General features: G+C 41.5%; 1 protein-coding gene across 4 annotated transcripts in view; it reads left to right on the forward strand.

The window, feature by feature from the left end:
• The window catches only part of TBP (TATA-box binding protein), a 336,509-nt gene that overhangs the window by 265,502 nt on the left and 52,115 nt on the right, over window positions 1–18,892 (forward strand). For all 4 annotated transcript variants that reach the window (XM_085612033.1, XM_085612031.1, XM_085612032.1 and 1 more), the window contains one exon: window positions 18,137–18,304. In XM_085612033.1, coding sequence (XP_085468159.1) covers window positions 18,137–18,304 — 168 coding nt within the window. The remainder of the gene's footprint in view (window positions 1–18,136; window positions 18,305–18,892) is intronic.

Genomic DNA, 18,892 nt, shown 5'->3' on the forward strand with positions numbered 1-18,892 from the left:
ATTCACAAACCACCAAAGGATGCAGTGGTGAAATTAACTTCCTAGCACCCCAAAAAAGATATATGGGAGACCAGATGCAAAAGCCCTCTGCTCTCACGGAAACCAGGTCCTCCTCCTGCAGGCAGTCACACAAATCACTCTGGTCAAAAGGAAAATGGTAAGACCAATAGTTGAAGAAATCACAAAACATACAGCTTTGCTGGGCATTTTCATTTGCTTTACAATTCCAAATTAAAGATGAGATCTTTTGTATTGCAATGCTGAAAGGGTGGATAAAGGAGCTCAGGATCCAAACTGAGTAAAGTGAATCACAAAAACCCCCTCAGTTGAGGAGTCCAATCTGATATTGGGATATATATTGAAAGAAAAAGACTGTGTCCAACGAGCTGGGATAGATCGCCACTAAGAAAAAGAGTGAACAGAGACCTAGGAGAGAACTTAACTGCACCAAACCTAGCTTTCAAAACTAGTACACACATTGGTAGCCAGATACTGCAACGATGCAGAGTTAACTTTGCATTGCAGTCATCAAGAATGCTATGCAATAACTGTATGGAGTAATGGGGAAGATTTTTTTTTTTTCTTTTATGTCTAGGGGATGTGTAAGAGGGATTGCTATGGAATGGGTCAGTGACTCAGATGCGCAGCAATTTTATATACTGCTTGAGTACATTTTGTATGTTTGAAGCTGAGAACTTGTGAGGGAGTGATTATCGTACCTTAGATATTGAGAGGTAAATACAGACTAGCTTTAGGTTGAAGGTTTGGAGTCCATTTGATGGAGGCAGAAAAATGAAAAGGATCTTGTATAACTTGAAGGGGTAAGGACCCTGCAAAGAGAGCATAGGTATTGGAAGTGGCACTTTTGCAGGCAACTCACTTGAAAAAGGGTGATTGGGAGGTTCAAATCAAAACACTATGTGGCACAGATTCATGCCACAGATGCTAATAAAATGTGGAGAAGCAGTCTTGTTAAGGAATTCGGCAGGCATAACGATATAACACCATGACAGGTAACCATGAACAATACGCCTTTCGGAAATGTAGGGGACACTCAATTTATGTGCAGAATGAGGAACCTGGTAAATTTCTAACCAAATTTCATTGATTTGCAGAGGGTGGACCAACCTCGGTGGAGTGTTTACCCAAAGCATGATGGAGGCACTAGGCTAGTCAGGAACGGGCTGCTTACTGGATCACTAGAGACCTGTCATGAGAGACAGTCCAACACCTTGTGTACTGAGGAATGATACACATAGCGGGGACGCACCTAGCTGTTGGAGATTACACTTAATTTTCCCACTCTCACACTGGCATGACCTGTATGTCGAGTGATCTAATGGGGCAGGTAACAGACAGGACTATAGGGTCTGTTACCGTATTTAATCACGCTCTGGCAACTTGAACCCCCTACTAAGTATAGTCCCTACAGGTCAGATTGGAAATGGAGACTTGAAAGATACCTGCTGAAGGACTAACCCCCCGCCCCCCCCCCTTCCGCCCCCCCCACGTGGCTACGTGGCACGTGGTATGTACAATGTGACATGGGTGACATTTTGGGAAGTGTTAAAGGCAGTAGTGAGGGGAAGCTGCCAGAGCTAGCACAAGGTTCTTAAAAGAACATGAAACTAGTTGAGGAAATCCTGAAGAAGGAATTGAGGGATGCGCTGAGGGAAGCGGAGAAGCAACACAAGCAGTCTGAATGTAGGGTGGACTTGAGAGTAAGCAATAAGGGGACATTTATGCATGCTGCCAGTCAGCAGATCAGAGAATGCATTGTTGGCACTACACCAAAGGTTCTTAGAAACTCTAGGCTCACTCTCTGCTTGCTAATAGATTGAAGTGAAAAAGAAACAAACAGAGTGAATTAACTAATAGCGAATGTTGCTACACAGAGGTTTAGAGATAAAGCAGAACTTTTTTTTAGCTTTATTTTTTAATGAAAGACCACATGCTTAACGAAAGGAAAATGAGCAGCAATGCTAGCCCCATTCTCCAAAGATGAAGTTCTCGCTACCATACATAGCTTGAAATCATTTAAGGCACCAGCCACAGGTTAGATACCATGTGAATTTTATAAACTATTTGCCTCCTTCGTAACCCCATACTTGAAAAACTATTCCAATCAATAGCAGATAATGACTGGCACAGACTCAGTCACAGGCAGACATCATTGAAATGCCCCAAACAGTTTCGGACCCACAGTAATGGCACCGATCGATTGCGCTCTTGAATGTAGTTAGTAGAATATATATGAAAGTCTGTCCTGCCTTGTGACAGTTGTAAATCCTACCAGACATAGGCGCATATTTGATCATGTCGGGGGTAAGGCTAACCTTGTCAAACAAGAAAACTATATAGATTGCACTACTGGCGCTGGGTGCAGAGAACTTCCCTAGAAAAAGTAATGGCCATGGCCTGACTCATGAGACCAAGATGTCAAAATGAATGGAGTGTTCTCAGACATCTTCAGCATTTATAGAGGGACCAGGCAAGGGTGTCCAATGCTTCCTTCTACAGCCCCTCCTTTTCTTATTCTTGTTAAAGGACCTGTAGGCATGACACTAACACAAGCTGTAGAGCGATCTGGTATAGCCTTTGGTGGCTATGAGCAAAGGATATTGCTCTTGGCTGATGAGGAGTTAATATAATTGACATAACTGCCCTGATCTATTCTGCCTCTGTTGGCCCTGCTTCGGAGCTTTGATGAATAATCTGGCTACAAAATGAAGTCTGACAAATTTGTGCTCCTGCCAATAGGCATAAAGAGGAGGGCAATAAATAATAATATAGTGCATAAAAAAAATACAGGAATCTTAATAAGAACAAGAGTTTGTGAGTGGCACAAGGCTAAAACTAACTTTTAACAAAGCCGACTGTGAGAAGTTAGCCTGGTATATGCTGTCCACTAATTAAATTGGGTCCAAACATCGCTTATTGTGATTTAAGAGGTCAAAGGTAACCTTAGAAAGCTATCCAAGTGGTAGCTGTGGAGAGCAGCCTTCAGGCTTAGTCTAACAGTAGTTATAAAAATATGTATTTATTAATATAACACTCTAGTACAATAAAGTATTTGCTACACGCAGATAATCACAAAGCACACAATACTGTAGCAAAGAAACAATAGAATATAGCACAAATACACAGTGGGCTACAGGGGGAGACCAAACCATATACTAAAATAGTGGTATAAGAACCACGGCTGGAGTCGAGACAGTGACTAGAGTACATAGAATCTCTGGGACCCCAAGGAACCACCCAAGTTGAGTAAGTAGGGACCCCAGGGAGGACAGGTGCAGTGTGGGAACATGACCGCGTGCTCAGTACAATTCTATGGGGAAGTCGCGGTTGAGGTTTTAACGTTTAAGGACCCTTCTAAGTGGACCTCGAAGAAACCCCGTGGAACTTAGGAGGTTGGAGAGCCACCCCACCCATGAATACCATAGTACGAGAGTTACCTTTCCCAGAAACCGGGTGCATAGGTCTGAAGTGATGTCGGAAACCACTGTGTATCTCTATGGAGGACTTTGAAGAGCCACTGCTGGGAAGAAGAAAAGTGTCCGCTGGAATCCGAAGGTAGATTCTTGATGAAGAGTACCTGAAAGCAGAGGGTACAGAGTCTGGGTTACTCAGAAGTGAGCAGGGGCTCGGTAGACGAATGCCCACCGATGTTGGGTGTGTTGCGGGGGTTCTTGACTCTTCAGCCACAGGGACCAGGAGACGTCTGGGACAACCAGGAGCCGGATATGAGCTGTCCCACGAAGGATGTCGAGTGGTGAGGGGTCGGTGTCTGGCAGGAGCACTAACAAGCCTTGGAAGCGACAACCCACGCAGAAGGTCAAGGAAGGTTACGGTTCGGATCAGCAAGGTCCAGGAGACTCACAAAACACAAGGGAGTCGGGGCAGGCCTGGAGCAACCAGGGGAGCCCAAGAAAAGCAGAGTTGACCCTCAAGAGGAACCACAGGCCGGAGGCACATGAGTCGCGAGGGGACTTTGAGCAGTTTTGCAAAGCAACAGCCCACGCAGCACTTGGTGCGAGGAGGCTGAAGTTCTTTGGTTGAAATGGTGCCAGAGGTTGGGGTTACTCGGAGCCCAGTGCACTTGTTTTGGAAACGCCAACAAGCACATGCACTTGCAAAAGTACGCTGTGCACAGGGGTACGCGTATTGCAGCCCCCACGAGGAATTCTGACCTCAAACTTGGTGAGAGGGCAGCTCGTTCCTCGAGGGAGTTGGAAACCCACCGCCTGTGTTGCTGGAACCTTCTGAGTCCGTAGGAGCTCAGGAGCAGCAGACCGGTCAGTTTAGATGTAGTTCCTGCGTCCTAATCCAGTTTTATTTGGTATTCCCCTCGAGAGAGTCAAAACCTTTGTATATTTGGGTGTGACCTTAACAGAGAATTTCTCTTGGAACTCCCAAATTGCAAAGTCAACACTCAAGCTTGCTCAATTGACAGGGGGCCTGAATAAAGTTTTTAAAAGATCGAGTTTTAAGCCAGTCTCTCCCGCCCTTGAAATTTACTGTAGACAGGCTAGAGTGCCCGCAATATACGGGGCCAAACTCTGGGGACATAAGCAGTCAGTGTCGCTTTCAAGGGCTGAACAATCCTTTATAAGATCTCTTTTAGGGCTTCCTTCCAGCACACCGTTGGTCCCCCTTAGGCTAGATCTTGGGTTGGTCCCCATAGAGGAGATTATTAATGCGAGACCCATTTTATACTGGAAAAGGCTTTGGTCTGTGCCCGAACTGACCTCATTTAAATTAGAGTTTGCTGAGATCTGGCCTGCACTTAAGTCAAAAAAGATCCCTTGGCTTCTGCATATCAATAAAGCTTGTACTTCGTTAGGACTTTTGGAAATGTGGGCAAACCCGGAGGAAACCTGCCCTGCGACATCAAGGAAGGAAATCCTTTCTTTGGTGTCCCTGGAAAACTCTTCTTTGTACCAGAGTTCTTCAACTATGGGTAGGCTGACCTCGGAATTCCTTATGGTTAAACAAGCCTCCAAACTTGAGGAATTCATGGACCAAATAGAACCTCCACTTGCCCGCAAACTGTACATTCAGCTAAGGTATGGTACTTTACCAGTTAGGTCTTTCACTTTTAAGTGGCAGGCACAAAATTTGGAAAGTTGTCCTGCTTGTAACTATAAATCAGAGTCTGTTTCACATGCGCTGTTTTTCTGCCCCGCTTACTATTTAATTAGGAAAAGTTGGCTGATCCCTATCTGTAGGAATTTGGGTTTTCGTCACTACAAGCAGGCCTACAGGATTCTAGTTTATGATACCGATCCAAAAATTGTCTTTGCTGTATCCCGCTATCTCTACAGCATGTGGCGAAGGAGACACACGTTCTTAACCTAATTATTTTCATATTGATGGCTTCAAGTTTAATCTCTTTTTAAAAAAAAATATAGTTTTTTAACTTTGAAATGCTATTTATTGTCTTATTGTGTATAGGTAATTGAGGATGTATGTTTGTATGCTTTTATGGTCTTTTGACCGAAATAAAGTTATCAAATGAATGAAATGAGATGTAGTTCCTGCGGTTACAGGGGAGTGACTCCCTCACTCCGAGGGAGGTATCTTCAATTGTCCTTGATGCTCCACAGGTCCTGCATGGAGCCTGTATAGTGCATGGGCACAGACGATGCTTCGGACTGAGAAAGAGATGAAGTCTGGCCCAAATTAAGTCCAGCGAAGTCCAGAGTGTCCAGACGGTCGAAGTTCAGTGGTTTCTTGATCAGAATCTTGTCCACGTCGAATCTAGAGTCCTGCAGCCAGGTAAGCCCTTAGGTACCCACGGGAGAGGGTTGGACAGATTCAGGTGAGCCTCCCAGGGGAGGTTTTACACAGTGGAGAGGTTATTCCCATGTCCTTTGTCCAGTTTTGCACCAGAGCAGGAGCCAATGGCTTGCAGGACTGGTTTGAACTGGACTATGCACAGGAACACCAAATGTGCTCCTCATGCAGACTTTCGGTCGCTGGCAAGCACACCCACCCAGGCCTAATACACTAAATCCAGTCTGGGAGGTGGTCACACCTCCTTGTGACAGGATGCCTATTGTTCTGCCTTGCCCTGCTCGAGCTTGGCTCAGCAGCTGGAGAGCAGAAATGTGTCTCTGGTCAGCAGCAACCCTTTTGGGCTGCCCAGTACTAGAAGGCTGGTACCAGGAACATCTTGGACCTCACGAAACTCGGTTCTCAGGGGTGGAATCATACCTCCCACATCGGTTACCTGTGTGGGGGTATGATTCCACATGTTTGATAACAAACACAATAGGGTTACTCTCGGCCATTTTAGAATTTGCCCATCACGCGGTCGCTTAATGCCACTCTGTCGTAAATGGCTGCAACACTAACAACCCGGGAGAATCGACTCCGTAGACTGCAGGGGTGTCCTGCCCATGCAGTGGCACCCTCTCACTTAGATCCAATCACCCTCCCTTCAGGATTGTCAAGGCCTGCTACGTGGGTTACTTAAAGGTTTTAAGTGTAGAGACCCTTAGATAAATTAAACCTATATCTTAAGTAAGTGGTGCATGCACCAACTAACACAGGCTGCAATGGCAGGCCTGTCGTTTCATTTTGCCTGGTCTCTTATGGGTGGCATAATACATGCTTCAGCCCATGGGAGGCCTGAGTACATGGGTACCATATGCTAGCTACTGACAAGGGTACCTCAGTATCCAATCTGGAGTGTACCTAAGTACATGTCATAACCAATTTAGGGAGAAAGCAACTAGACTGGGGTCTTGATTAGCAGGATCATAGTCAGACTTGTCAAAAACAGTATCACATGAAGCAAAAAGTGGGGTAACCATAAGGAGCAGATCCTACTTTCCTACAGCGACTAAAAGTGATACAGGTAGAAACACCTTATAGGTCTCATGGGCAGGATAGTAGTCTTAAAAACTATTCTATTTGGGCTCATGTTTGTGTCTCATTAGGTCCAGGCTTGCCTTTTCTTCCACCGGGCATTTTCCCGGAGGGCTGATGCCCATGGAGTTAGTTGCCAAATGCCCATGGTGGCTCTTGGTGCCTCTGTCACTTGAAAAATGGCGCCCTCCAACGAGGAATGAGCGGACTCAATAAGCACTCCTGGCGACGACGTTGCCGCTTTTCGAATTTTCATCCACTTAAAAAAATAATCAATGTTATTCGGTTCTTCTAACTTCTTTTATTTAGTTTTTACATCTTTATTTTATGCTTCTCTTTTCAAAAATTTGATTCATATGATTCCTCTCATATGCATATCAATTGTGAGGTAAGTTATCTCATTACACAGGTACCCCAATGCATTTCGGGCATCGGCGCCTTCGTCAGGGGGATAGGTCCTACGAGAAATATATATACATTATGATTTACTAATCCAGGAGCTCATGAGTACATAACTATGTTAAAAAACATCAATATGGTGCATGCGGTGTGTAAAACCAAAAAGAAGGGACGTGATAACAGCGAAGTGAAGAGAACCTCATGTCTCATGCGATATAATAAACCAGACATACCCAATGAACATCTGTGTAAGTAAACCCTGCATTATTAAATTGCGTGTACATGTGAAGAAACCTCTTCAAGTATAGTATCGGAAAATGCGGTGTGCAAAAGTATAAAGTCCGATTAGCGAGTACATAAAAACACAGATGTCAATCTGTATACAACCAAAGTTCCGAACACGCGTTAGTATTCCGTGTCAGTATACCAAAGTGCCAACCGTGAAACCATCAAACACTGTCACACCCATTCAATCACAACACTATATAAAACACCTGTCGTAATGCCGATTTGCTATTCCTCTTCTCGATAAACCTCTGAAGCTAGACTCTTCCTCCCGAAATTAAATGCCGCGGCAAAACCAGAAGTAACAATAGTCATGGAGAAAGACTATAACGGCGATCCAAGGGAAATTAAACCGCTGTGATACTACTGATAAAATGACCAAAACAATTCCAACTGCAAATCAAATCCGGGTGTCAACAGTACTTCGCAATCATAGCAGCTTATAAAATTAATCATAAGCAATTCAAAACCTTCTTGTATGTTTACAATAATCGTTGTCTCAATAAAGCACGTAGCGGTAAAAAAATGGTATCCATGTTAACTTGCGTTGATATTCTAAAAGGGTACATGATTGTGAAGGCGTGAAAACGGGTACGGAGTTAAATTGTGTTTGAACCTAAATGTGAGCCTGAAAATGGACCCGGGGTGATTGTGTGTACACGCGTGTAATGCCCCTCATTAAAAAGTGTAAAAAATGCATCAATATCATCCCTGAAGGAAACATTAGTGCAGTGTGATACATTCAGTGTAATCGAACAGTATGTGCTCAACAAAGCACTCTAATCAAAAGTACACATATTACTAATGCAAAACAGCCACAAATATTTACAGAAAGCAGCTATATTCTAGATGATCATTTAACCCTTTGAAGTGTATTGAGCTCAGTTTGGTAATCCAGTACAGTTCGCGTTGTAAAAGAAATTCTGTTGTCCCTTCCTTCTTCGATGTGTACCTGTTCAAGTACCATATATCTCAGTTGACTAATATTGTGATTCATTTCCGAAAAATGTGTTGCCACAGTAGATTTTCGATTTTTTGTTAGGATGTTGCTTTTGTGTTCCATGAGGTGAGTTTTTATTTTTCGTTCCGTTTTCCCAATGTATGGCAGTCCACATGGGCACTTTATTAGGTACACTACATTGGTAGTGTCACACGTAGCTGTTACTCTGTTTAATAGGGGTACCCTGAGTAGGGTACATGATGGTAGTGCCCTTAATGATGATATTACAGCTCCCACAATTATGACATGGAACAGTACCTCTGAAATTTTGATCTTTTCTACTGGTTTTCTTGTTGAGAAGTTGTTTTAAATGTTGGGTGCTTTGCTATGCAAAAATTGGAGGTTGTTCAAATATGCCTTTAAAATCAGGTTCAGCTTGTACCAAAGGCCAATATTTTGCAATTGTTTGCAGGGGTGTGGAATTTTCCAAATAATCTACTTGTCCAAGGGACAAAATGCCACTGAGATCTACATGTCCGGTAAAATCCACTTGTCCCTCCTACTCCTGTCCCACATCAAACATAAGGGCTCCGGCTGACAGAGAAACATTAATACATTTTTGTTTTATTAAAATCAGTAAATCATTATGCAGTCACGCTTGAATGCCTCCCAGGTTTCAGTGATAGGACCACATGCAGAAGATAAATCAATCCACTTAGGTGAAAATATGCACATTTTAGTATCAGCCTTGTGCATATCTACTGCTGTTTAAGCCTCTTTACTAAAATTCCTTTTTGTAACCCCCTTAGCTATCCAATCCACACAGTTATTGGCCTGGCAATCATGAAAAGTGTGTTTATAATCACTCAAAAAGCACCCAATTTCCGTTTTTATCCACATTTTAAAATAAATACAGATAAGATAATAAATGGTTTTCTGTCTGTATTTATGTGTAAAAATCAGTAAAAACGAAAAACTGGGAGCCTTAATTATGAAGAAAAAGTTTAGTTTTGGTGAAATTAAATATTTGCCTAAGATCACACAATTTAAGCATGGGAGCCATTTTTTTTTTATTTATCAAGCCAGGTTCTCTTTCACAAAGAGTATCTAAATAGTTCCGGACCGTCAAGAATTCTGCAACATCACAAATAGCAGATAACTACTGTAAATAAACTCTGCACTCAAGAAGGATGTTGCACAATGTCACAACTAATTGCAACCAGTACTTACTTAACTTGCTGCTTAAAAAAAAAAATCATGATCTCTAATAATAAACATGCGTCGCAACAAGCCACTACCTATCCAGAATACTGGACTATCCCAGAGCATGCAGACATATCCCAAATAACGAACAGCCATCACAAACATATATCCACCTGCTTCAAGTAAGACTGTAGAGGTACAATGACCAAAAGAATCCTGGACTATGATTAAATAATATAATGTGAACGTGCATTTGCAGAGTTATTTGAGGAAGAACTGAAGTGCATTGCAGAACTATTCAGAGAGGCCCGGCCCCCCTGTTTCACATAAGCACAGTCAGAGTGATCTAGTTGTGTTCATTGGCAGAGTTCTGCACATCTATTTGTATAAACTAGCACTTACCAAATGAACACACCACCAGAGTTGTACTGCTGGCAAGTGAAATCAGCATTTTCTCTTCTTCTATAATGGTAGTACCCTTCATATCTTCCTCACCACCTCCCGATTTCACTTGTTTTTAATTTATTCTAGCCCGAGTTATTTTAAGACTCGACTACGCTTGCATATGACCTTGAGACAGAGTGCATTCCTAATAAGAGAATCTGACTTTTTTTTTGCAGTTTAATAGCGCAAACTCGACCTGAACGTATTGGAGCACTTTAGATGAGCGCCAGTTACATTACTACAAGGACACGTTCATTTATTTCTAACTGTGGCACTATTGGCGGAGTTCACGAGAAATCGTATCAAATAATGTGTTATGCTGCAGAGTGAGATTATTCTGGCAGACGCCGATACAATATTAAGGCGATCATTGTAGTCTTCAGAATGAAAACCAAGATTTCTGCTAGAGGTATATCAGGTGCCTACCTGTGACCCGCCTTAGGCATTCTCTGCCACGCTTGGAGCATGGCGCATCTGAAGTTGCAAAGTTAATTAAAACGATGTGTGGCTCACTGTTACAGTTGCTCCTTACTCTGTTAGGCAGCGCCCTTCCGTATCACATAGGTACAGAAAAACGGTCACAGTGGACAAATATTTTTCGAATTTCATAAAAGATCGAACATAAATCAAATGCATTAAATAGTTCAGAAGTCACTGCAAAAAACAAGTAAATGATTGTGATACAATTTTCATCATAGATATAGAATGAAACAAAACATAATAATAGGATAATTATCCTCATTGATGTGCATTGGTGCTCAGAAGAAGAGGTGAGGGGGGAGTGAGTGCTCAGGGAGAGTTGAGTGATTTATGTGCGGGTATGGAAAGGTAATGTGGTTCTAGAAACATCCAAATCTTTTTGAACCAATCCGCCTTTTTCTTTGGCAACAAGAAACATATAATTATAAACATAACATTCTAGGCACATTTAAACATGTCTCTGTTGCCCATGTTTGATGAAAACAAAAGGTGTGTCAACTTTTCAACCCCTGTTGTCATAAAGATAGCTTCATCCTTATTGGGGGGTCTTCATCAGGACTCGGAGATAGTGAAGAAAGGGGAGTAGCACCTAAAAGGAAATAGGCTTGGGGTTAGGTGACGTCAAAAAACGAAGCAAAACCAAATTAAAAGGTAGTCGGGGTAATTATCATATTGTGACAGCATTTAGAATCTGGCTGTCCTTTGAAGGTTGGGGCCCGTAGACTCCTAATAAAAGATCAGATGGGGAGACGTCAGGCCAAACAATGGAGTGACTAACCACGCTAAAGCTAAAACGAACAATACGTATTCCAACTCACTTGGGAAATGAATAAAATATGAAGGTGCCACAAATTCACCTCAATCAGCCAAACACGGTTGCTTAGTAACCTGCAGAATATGAGAAAAAACAAGGGATGCTTCTGAGCAGCACAGGTCGCAGTGTCAATCAAAAAAACACAACTCAAGAGACATTTAAAAACAGAGGTCAAAAGCCCTGCACCTCAGGGCAGAGAGCACTGTAGCTGAAATGATTATGTGCTCCTCGTGTGAGTAATATAATGTACCAAGGGCCTCATGAAGGTCCTCGAAGTTAAGAAAAACTCAGGGTATGAGAACGTACTGGATTAGAAACAAAGAGACACGACCAAGTCTCGGACCATGTTATATTATAATAAACCCGCAGCCAAATACAGTATTGGGAAAGAATCATAGGAGGCTCCGTCAGCACGGATGGAAGTTATAAAACGGTGACGGTTGCCGTATCTGATTACTAACATTAACCGTGCGTAGAATACAGTATTATAGAGAGCTAACATCATGGGAGGCTCCATCCCCGCGGATGGAAGTTATAAAACATTAGCGGTCGCCGTGTTAGATTACTAACATGAAACAATCCCAAACAAACAAAAATGTGTGTGTGATAGACGGGCAAATAAGTCCCTTGTGATGATAATCGGGTTGAGTGCCCCCGTAGTGTGGTGGCATACTATTTGTAAAATGCTGTAACCACAAGTTAAGAAAACCGCATGCTCAAACAGATTCTAGATTGAAATTAGCTAAAACGCTGTGTGTTAAAACATCACAGAAACAGATGAGTTGTGACCCAGTCTCCCGAATGTTAACAGAGAAATCTGCCCAAGAATAAACCGCTTCCAGTTACAATCGCACAAAATTACAAGACTCACCGCGGGCAGCTCCAGATTCACTTGGAATGGCAGCCCGACCGCTGTTAAGTGTCCTTTTACAATTATGACAGATAGACTGCAGCGACGACTCTGCAGCTAGAAAAAAAAGAAGCGCAAAACGGCCTAAATTAAGCCTGAAAAATAGGCACTGGCCAATTAAGCATTTTCTCACACAAATGGGAAAGATAGCGCTCCTTTTTGAGAGAAATTGCCCAATCTGTCACACGTATGGTATGAAAACGCGAGTTTTAATCCACTCTGCACTGCAGTGATAAGAGCCCGTGCTTTCTGCAGCCACAATGACAGCGCATTAGAAACGGTCCGTCAGCAGGCAGACAAGTTCTCTTCCAATATTTCAGTGCAATCTATATGCAAGCTGGGCAAAATAACACTCTAGCAGTGCCATGGCGGGCGCAATGGCAGTGCTTTTACTTTACCTGAAATGTAGAATTGCCTCGCTCGCGACGGTCCCGAAGTTCAGCTGCTTGCTGAGACTGAGTGACATTTCACTCCTCAGCCACTCACTGGCTAGAGCCCAGTGAACTCATCGGCTGCTAGCCAATTAGAGCCTCCAAAGGTTCTCGGCAAGCTTTTATGATTGGCTGTGAGCTCCAGAGTGCCCACAGCCTATTTTATTTACGTGATTTAATATCTACCTGACCGTCGGACAAAGTAGACATTAAATCTTCTTGCCCTTCAATAAAAACAACATGGTTCGGGCGTCGGGCGATGCAATTCCCCCACCCCTGGTTTGTTTGATCTTCATACTTTCTGTAAAGTATTTTAACACAAACGCCATTCTTTCCTCTTTTGTGACGTGGATCACTTTGGTTGTTAACAATTCCACTCTATCCTTCAATTTCACTCTCTCAACCGCTTCCTGTAAAATTGGTACAGGTTATGATCTTTCCTTGAATTTTTGTAAAATCGTTTTGCTGTTGCTAATATATACTACTTCTGAAGATGAAATTCGTTTAATCCTGAGCAATTGTGAATAGGGTAAGTGTCTTTTTAGGGACTTTTGATGAAAACTGAAGAAATGTAGAAAATTATTTAGATCCGTGGATTTGGTGAATACAGAAGTGGCCCTGATGTTATTTTGTAGCTGAATGTCAACATCAAGGAACGCGATCCTTTCCATACTAAAGTTGTGTGTGAATTGGATTCTTTCATCTATTTTGTTAATTTCAGAAATGGCTTGTAGTAAATCAGGTTGAGACCCTTTTCAGATTAAAAAGATATCTATGTACCTATGGTAGGTAATCAAATTGTCTTGCCAGGTCTTCTTTGATAAAATGTGGTCAAGCTCAAACCGGTGCATAAAAAGATTTGCATACGCGGAGCTGCGCAATTCCCCATCGAAGTTCCTGAAGTAACTGTGATAAAGTGTAAAATGTATCAATTCTAGCAGAAATATTTTGAGATCTTCTTTGTTACGGTCGATTAGGAATGATTCTAGGGCTTGAAGCCCCATGTTGTGGGGAATAGAAGTGTATAAAGACTTGACATCTATGGTACATAGAATAGGTCGGTCATGTTCTTCAATCTTGATGTTGTTGATTTTAATGAGAAAGTAAGCGGTATCACGTAGATATGTGGACATGCTCTGAATTATAGGTTGAAGGTGTTTATCAATGTATTTTCCTATAGGTTCATGTATAGAATTTCTGGTGCTAACAATTGGTCTGAATGGAGGTTTTTTTAAACATTTATGAATTTTGGGAATCATGTACAGGTACGGTGTTTTCTGCTTTTCCTTAATGAGAGTTCTTTTTATCTTACTCATTAATGGTTCCTTTTACAAGTGCTGTATCGATGATAGTAGCCAATACTTTACTGAATTCCTTTGTGGGATTCGAAATGAGTTTCATGTATGTGTTTTGGTCTGTCACATGTTCCTCCACATTTTGAAGCAAAAATCTGCATCAAGGATAACTATTGTGCCACCTTAGCCGCTTGGCAGAACATTATTTCTTCTTCAGAAGCCAATTTTTTGATCGTGTTCCATTCCCATATAGATAAGTTGGACTTCTTGTAGTTCTTTGCCAACTACTGTATCCAATGCGTCTAATACCTTGTGACTTAGAGGTGCCATGAATTTACTTTTTGGTGTTAGATCAAGTCTCCTGGTTGGTTTTAGGTTCAACAATGTTCCTGAAGAAATGCTTCAACCGAAGGTTCCTCACAAACTTAAACCAACTCACTTGGGTTTCCAATTCGTTCGTTTTGTAAGTGGGGACAAATGACATACCCCTTTGCAACGTGTGTGTTTGAAACGGTGTCCGTTCCTTTTTTAAGATGTTTATTGCAAGGCTGTTTGGCTCCTGGTGGATTTCGCTATTGGTGTATCTTTTTCTTTTGGCGTTTGACCTACGGGTTCTGCGAGTGGTCTTTGGCCTAATCCTAAAAAAGATACCTGTTCTGTATTTCCTGTATTGGAAGTAGTTGCTCTACTCTCTTTACTAAGTTGCGTAATAGTGTTCCTTGATGGTGGTCCTCTTTGTAGTGATTCATCTGAGGATGTTTCTCCCTCCGTTGATCTATTACCAAATGGTATTTGTTGTCTCCGTGCGGCGTAGACCTCAGCACAATTGTAAACCTCTCCTAATTTGTAGTCCAAGGTATCTCTCTTGAATTTTCGTAGTTTTCTCTCGTTTATTTCTTTTGTATATTTATCAAGCTGAATGTTGATGTCTTCTAGTCTTCGTCAATTCGTCAGCGCTCATTTCTTGCTGTTGACACCTCTGTATTGAGTTCTTCTAATAGTTTAGATAATTCTTCTATTAGTAAAAGGATTAAGTCGTGTAAACACTTATTAAGAATAGCGTACCACCGTTCCGTGAATCTGGCGTTATTTTTACATAAGGTTGACTCAAGTGGTATGCGTAAACCCGTTGGTATTCGTTGTACTTTGTGGTAACGTATCAATGTACTGGCGTGTAATCTTTGATTTGTTTCTCGTTTTGCTGTGAATAGTAGATGCCTGATTTTGGACTGGACATATGATGACCTTGTGGCTATGCATTCTGGTTCCTGGATTAGTGAATACAGTCTATTAGTTTCTTCCAAAGAAAACCGAATGTGACGGCTCTGTTTCCAGTTAGGTTGGCGATCTCTTCATAGAATGTCTATATTATGGTTGCACACCCTATTTTCATGAGTTTTTCTAGTGAAAAGTTATTCTGTGTAATCCTTTTGGGTGCTCGTGAGTATCACCTCCTGATCCTTGAGGTGTTGAGTACAATTGAAAAAATGGTGCCCTCCAACGAGGAATGAGCGGACTCAAACTCTTCACCTTCTGTCTGTCTCTTGAAGTCAACCATATCATCTAGGTCAGGGACTTTTGGGTATCTTGTTTGTGTCAACAGGTCCAGGCTTGCCTTTTCTTCCACCGGGCATTTTCCTGGAGGGCTGGTGTCCATGGAGGTAGTTGTCAAATGCCCTTGGTGGCTCCTGGTGCCTCTATCAATTTCCCAGCTCCGGGAGGTCATTGCAGCAGGCACAGAAAGACTTCAAGAGAGAAAGAAAGAGAGGGAAAGAAGGAAGACTAGAATCTGAGGAGGTGAGAGAGCAGGAGAGAGAATGAATGGATGGCAATCTAGAGCGCTCAAGAAAACAAAGGTAACTAGTTGGTTTGACCATTTTTGCAGGGGTACTTTTGGTACCCCAGTGTGGCCCTGTGTCTTAAGTACATGAGTCAGGGTTAAAAAGCGCTATGATCCATGCAGTCCAAAAATCAATGGTAGACTTTCCTTGGCAAGGTAAATCTGCTAGGTTGGAGCGGAGGCTAGTGACTGCGCCATAGACAGTTAGACTTCCAGTTTGGTTTTACCATTACCTTGCAGTACAACTTCAGAAAATAGGGGAATGGTTATTGCAATACTTAAACAGACACAGAATGTACATGGATAGGAAACTGGCTGGGAGGACATAGTCTGACATGATTTAGCTATCCAGAAGTGGTAGCTGACAAAGATTATATTGCAGCCAAAAAATCAGCACTGCACTGGAGATATGGGACATAACTATTAAGAGGGTTGACTATGCTCAATTCATGATGATCTGTACTTTGGACTGCCTTGAAATGGTGAATTTTAAGACCTGAAATGAAGGATATGTATGGTATTGGCAGGCTTTTTAAAAAAAGGATTATCAAAATGTTTGAAAACTGTTTTGGCACTTACATTGTTTGTTCTGGTTTGAATGACTATTTATTCTCTTGCTTTGTCCTGAGGCAGCAATGAATTAAAATCAAGAAACTGCAATTTAGAGGCAAAAATATCCTAAACAGTAATAAAAAAAAAAAAAAAACAATGGATTCCAAGAATGATATTGGAATTGCTTAATCTTACCCAGTGTGAAAGAATTGACTTGAGATATTGATTACTATTCTAAAGCTGCGCCTGAATCTTATCCTCGATAATAAAATGATTCATTGTCATTAACATCAGCAACAATTATTCGAGCATGAGCAGGATTGAATGCTAGCGCTAAAAAGTGAGGAGGTTTTCATCAAGAAGCCTTCTTGTATGCACACTGTGTAATTTCATTATTTTCCCTTACATCATAGTTGAATTTGTGCACTTGAAGATACAAAATACAAGTTGACAGTTGTGCTTAGAAGGGGTTGCCTTTAATCTTTGTACTAAGGCTCACACCCAGTGCTGTGAATAGCCTTTCATGGTATTTCATAGGAATTAGGTTGTTTTATAGAGAGATCAGCTAGTACCCTTCTTTTCTCCCTAATGTGATATGACAACATCATGTAAACCAGAGCGTATCCGGTCATATTGTTTGTAAATCTGCCTTCACATCCTTAGTAAACAAGTCTGTTATTGTAAAGAAGAGATGCTAAGAAGTAGAAACAATTGTTTAAACCATGATCTCATCTGAATTGAGCTGGCAACATTCAAGCTGTGTAATGCCCGGATAAACTGTTTTTAGAGATCACTAGTCCTAATTTCCACTAAACTAATGCTGATTCTAGTACAGTTGCAAACACAGCTGCCCCAGGGGGCCAAGCTGCTCTGCGAAAACTGTTTTGTTAGTTGGCAGTTGTTTTTTTCACTTACTCGCTTCCCATTTTAATTCAATTCTGATGAGCTTGCTGTTCTTTCAGTGTTTATTAACCTCATTGAAGATTCCAAGATGTAGTAGGAAAATATTCTTTAAATTGTTGGTCAACAGCATGGAAAACGTTGCTGTATTCATTAAAACCCTACATTCTGCTCAAGAAAAACATGGGGTGGTGGGAGGGCGGTCATTTTAAGATCTGGACATCTGTTTCAAGCATCAAACTTGCTTTCAGCTGCCTAATTGGTACCCTTTTGGAATAAAAGGCTAGGTCTGGCTGGCTTAAAGGAGCAGTACAGTGATTGCGACATATTAGCCTTGTTTTATTGATTTACTTCTATATTGAGACGTTGAACATTTGTTACAAAGACCGTTGCCTCTTAATTTTGCATTTGAAAACTTAATTGGCTATTTTTTCTTTCTAAACAAATGTGCCTTTTAATAGGCATCTGCCACTTTTAAGAATGCATTATGAGCTTACACACAGGCAGGGCTTTTCAATCTTTATGAATTTAATGTTTTAGAGGCAGAATTACGATTTCAAAAAAGAAACTTTTCCTAATTTGTAATTAATTGCATTGTTATCAATGTATCAGTTAGACATCCATCCACCTTTCACTTAACATGTGAACCATTTGCGTTGTTTATTTCTCTTAATATGTTCATCCAGCTAATATTTCAAAGTAGTGTCTGAAGTTTGCGACCTTCCTTCAGTTAGTTTTACAACTTCTTTTCCTTTGTCTCTGTGCAGTGAAGAACAGTCCCGACTAGCAGCAAGGAAGTATGCCAGAGTTGTACAAAAGTTGGGGTTTCCTGCAAAGTTCCTGGACTTCAAGATTCAGAATATGGTAGGAAGCTGTGATGTGAAGTTTCCAATAAGATTAGAAGGCTTGGTGCTTACACATCAACAGTTCAGCAGGTATGAAGCTTTCTCCTTTTTCACCAGTCGATAAAGTTTTTTTAGAATCGTATTCATAGTTCATACTACTGCACTCTATAAATCTAACTTATCTAGTTACTATCGATGACAAAAAATGTTTTTATTTTTTATTGCTGAAGTATTCCCTAGGTTGCTATCATTGAGTGACCTCTCTGCTGGCTAAATCCATAGCAGTGCAGGGAAGAGTTTCCATGTTTGTTTTTTAAAGGGCGCAATATGCAGGGCTGGTTGTGTAGCCTGAAGCAGTCTGGATACCCCTAAGCAACGGAATGAGATATGTCATTGTTTGACGAGCTCCAGGAGCCTCCATGACTTTTTAGAGCCACATTTTTGCTCTGATTTCACACTGCACTTAAAACAAACTCTCCTCTGTTTTCACCAGTATTTTCTACCAGAAATACGTTTGGACAATATTCAATCCTCCTTGGATACTTACGTTGTTAGAATTTCTTGTCCTATATGGAGGAAAGTGAGCACTCAAATACAGCCTTCAACAGCACATAAACCTTGCCAAAGCCATTGTCGCTCCTTTCATTTTTTCTTTCTTGTAGCAGTAAAGGTTACTTT

This window comes from Triturus cristatus, chromosome 6 (assembly GCF_964204655.1).
Source record: "Triturus cristatus chromosome 6, aTriCri1.1, whole genome shotgun sequence".
NCBI lineage: Eukaryota > Metazoa > Chordata > Amphibia > Caudata > Salamandridae > Triturus > Triturus cristatus.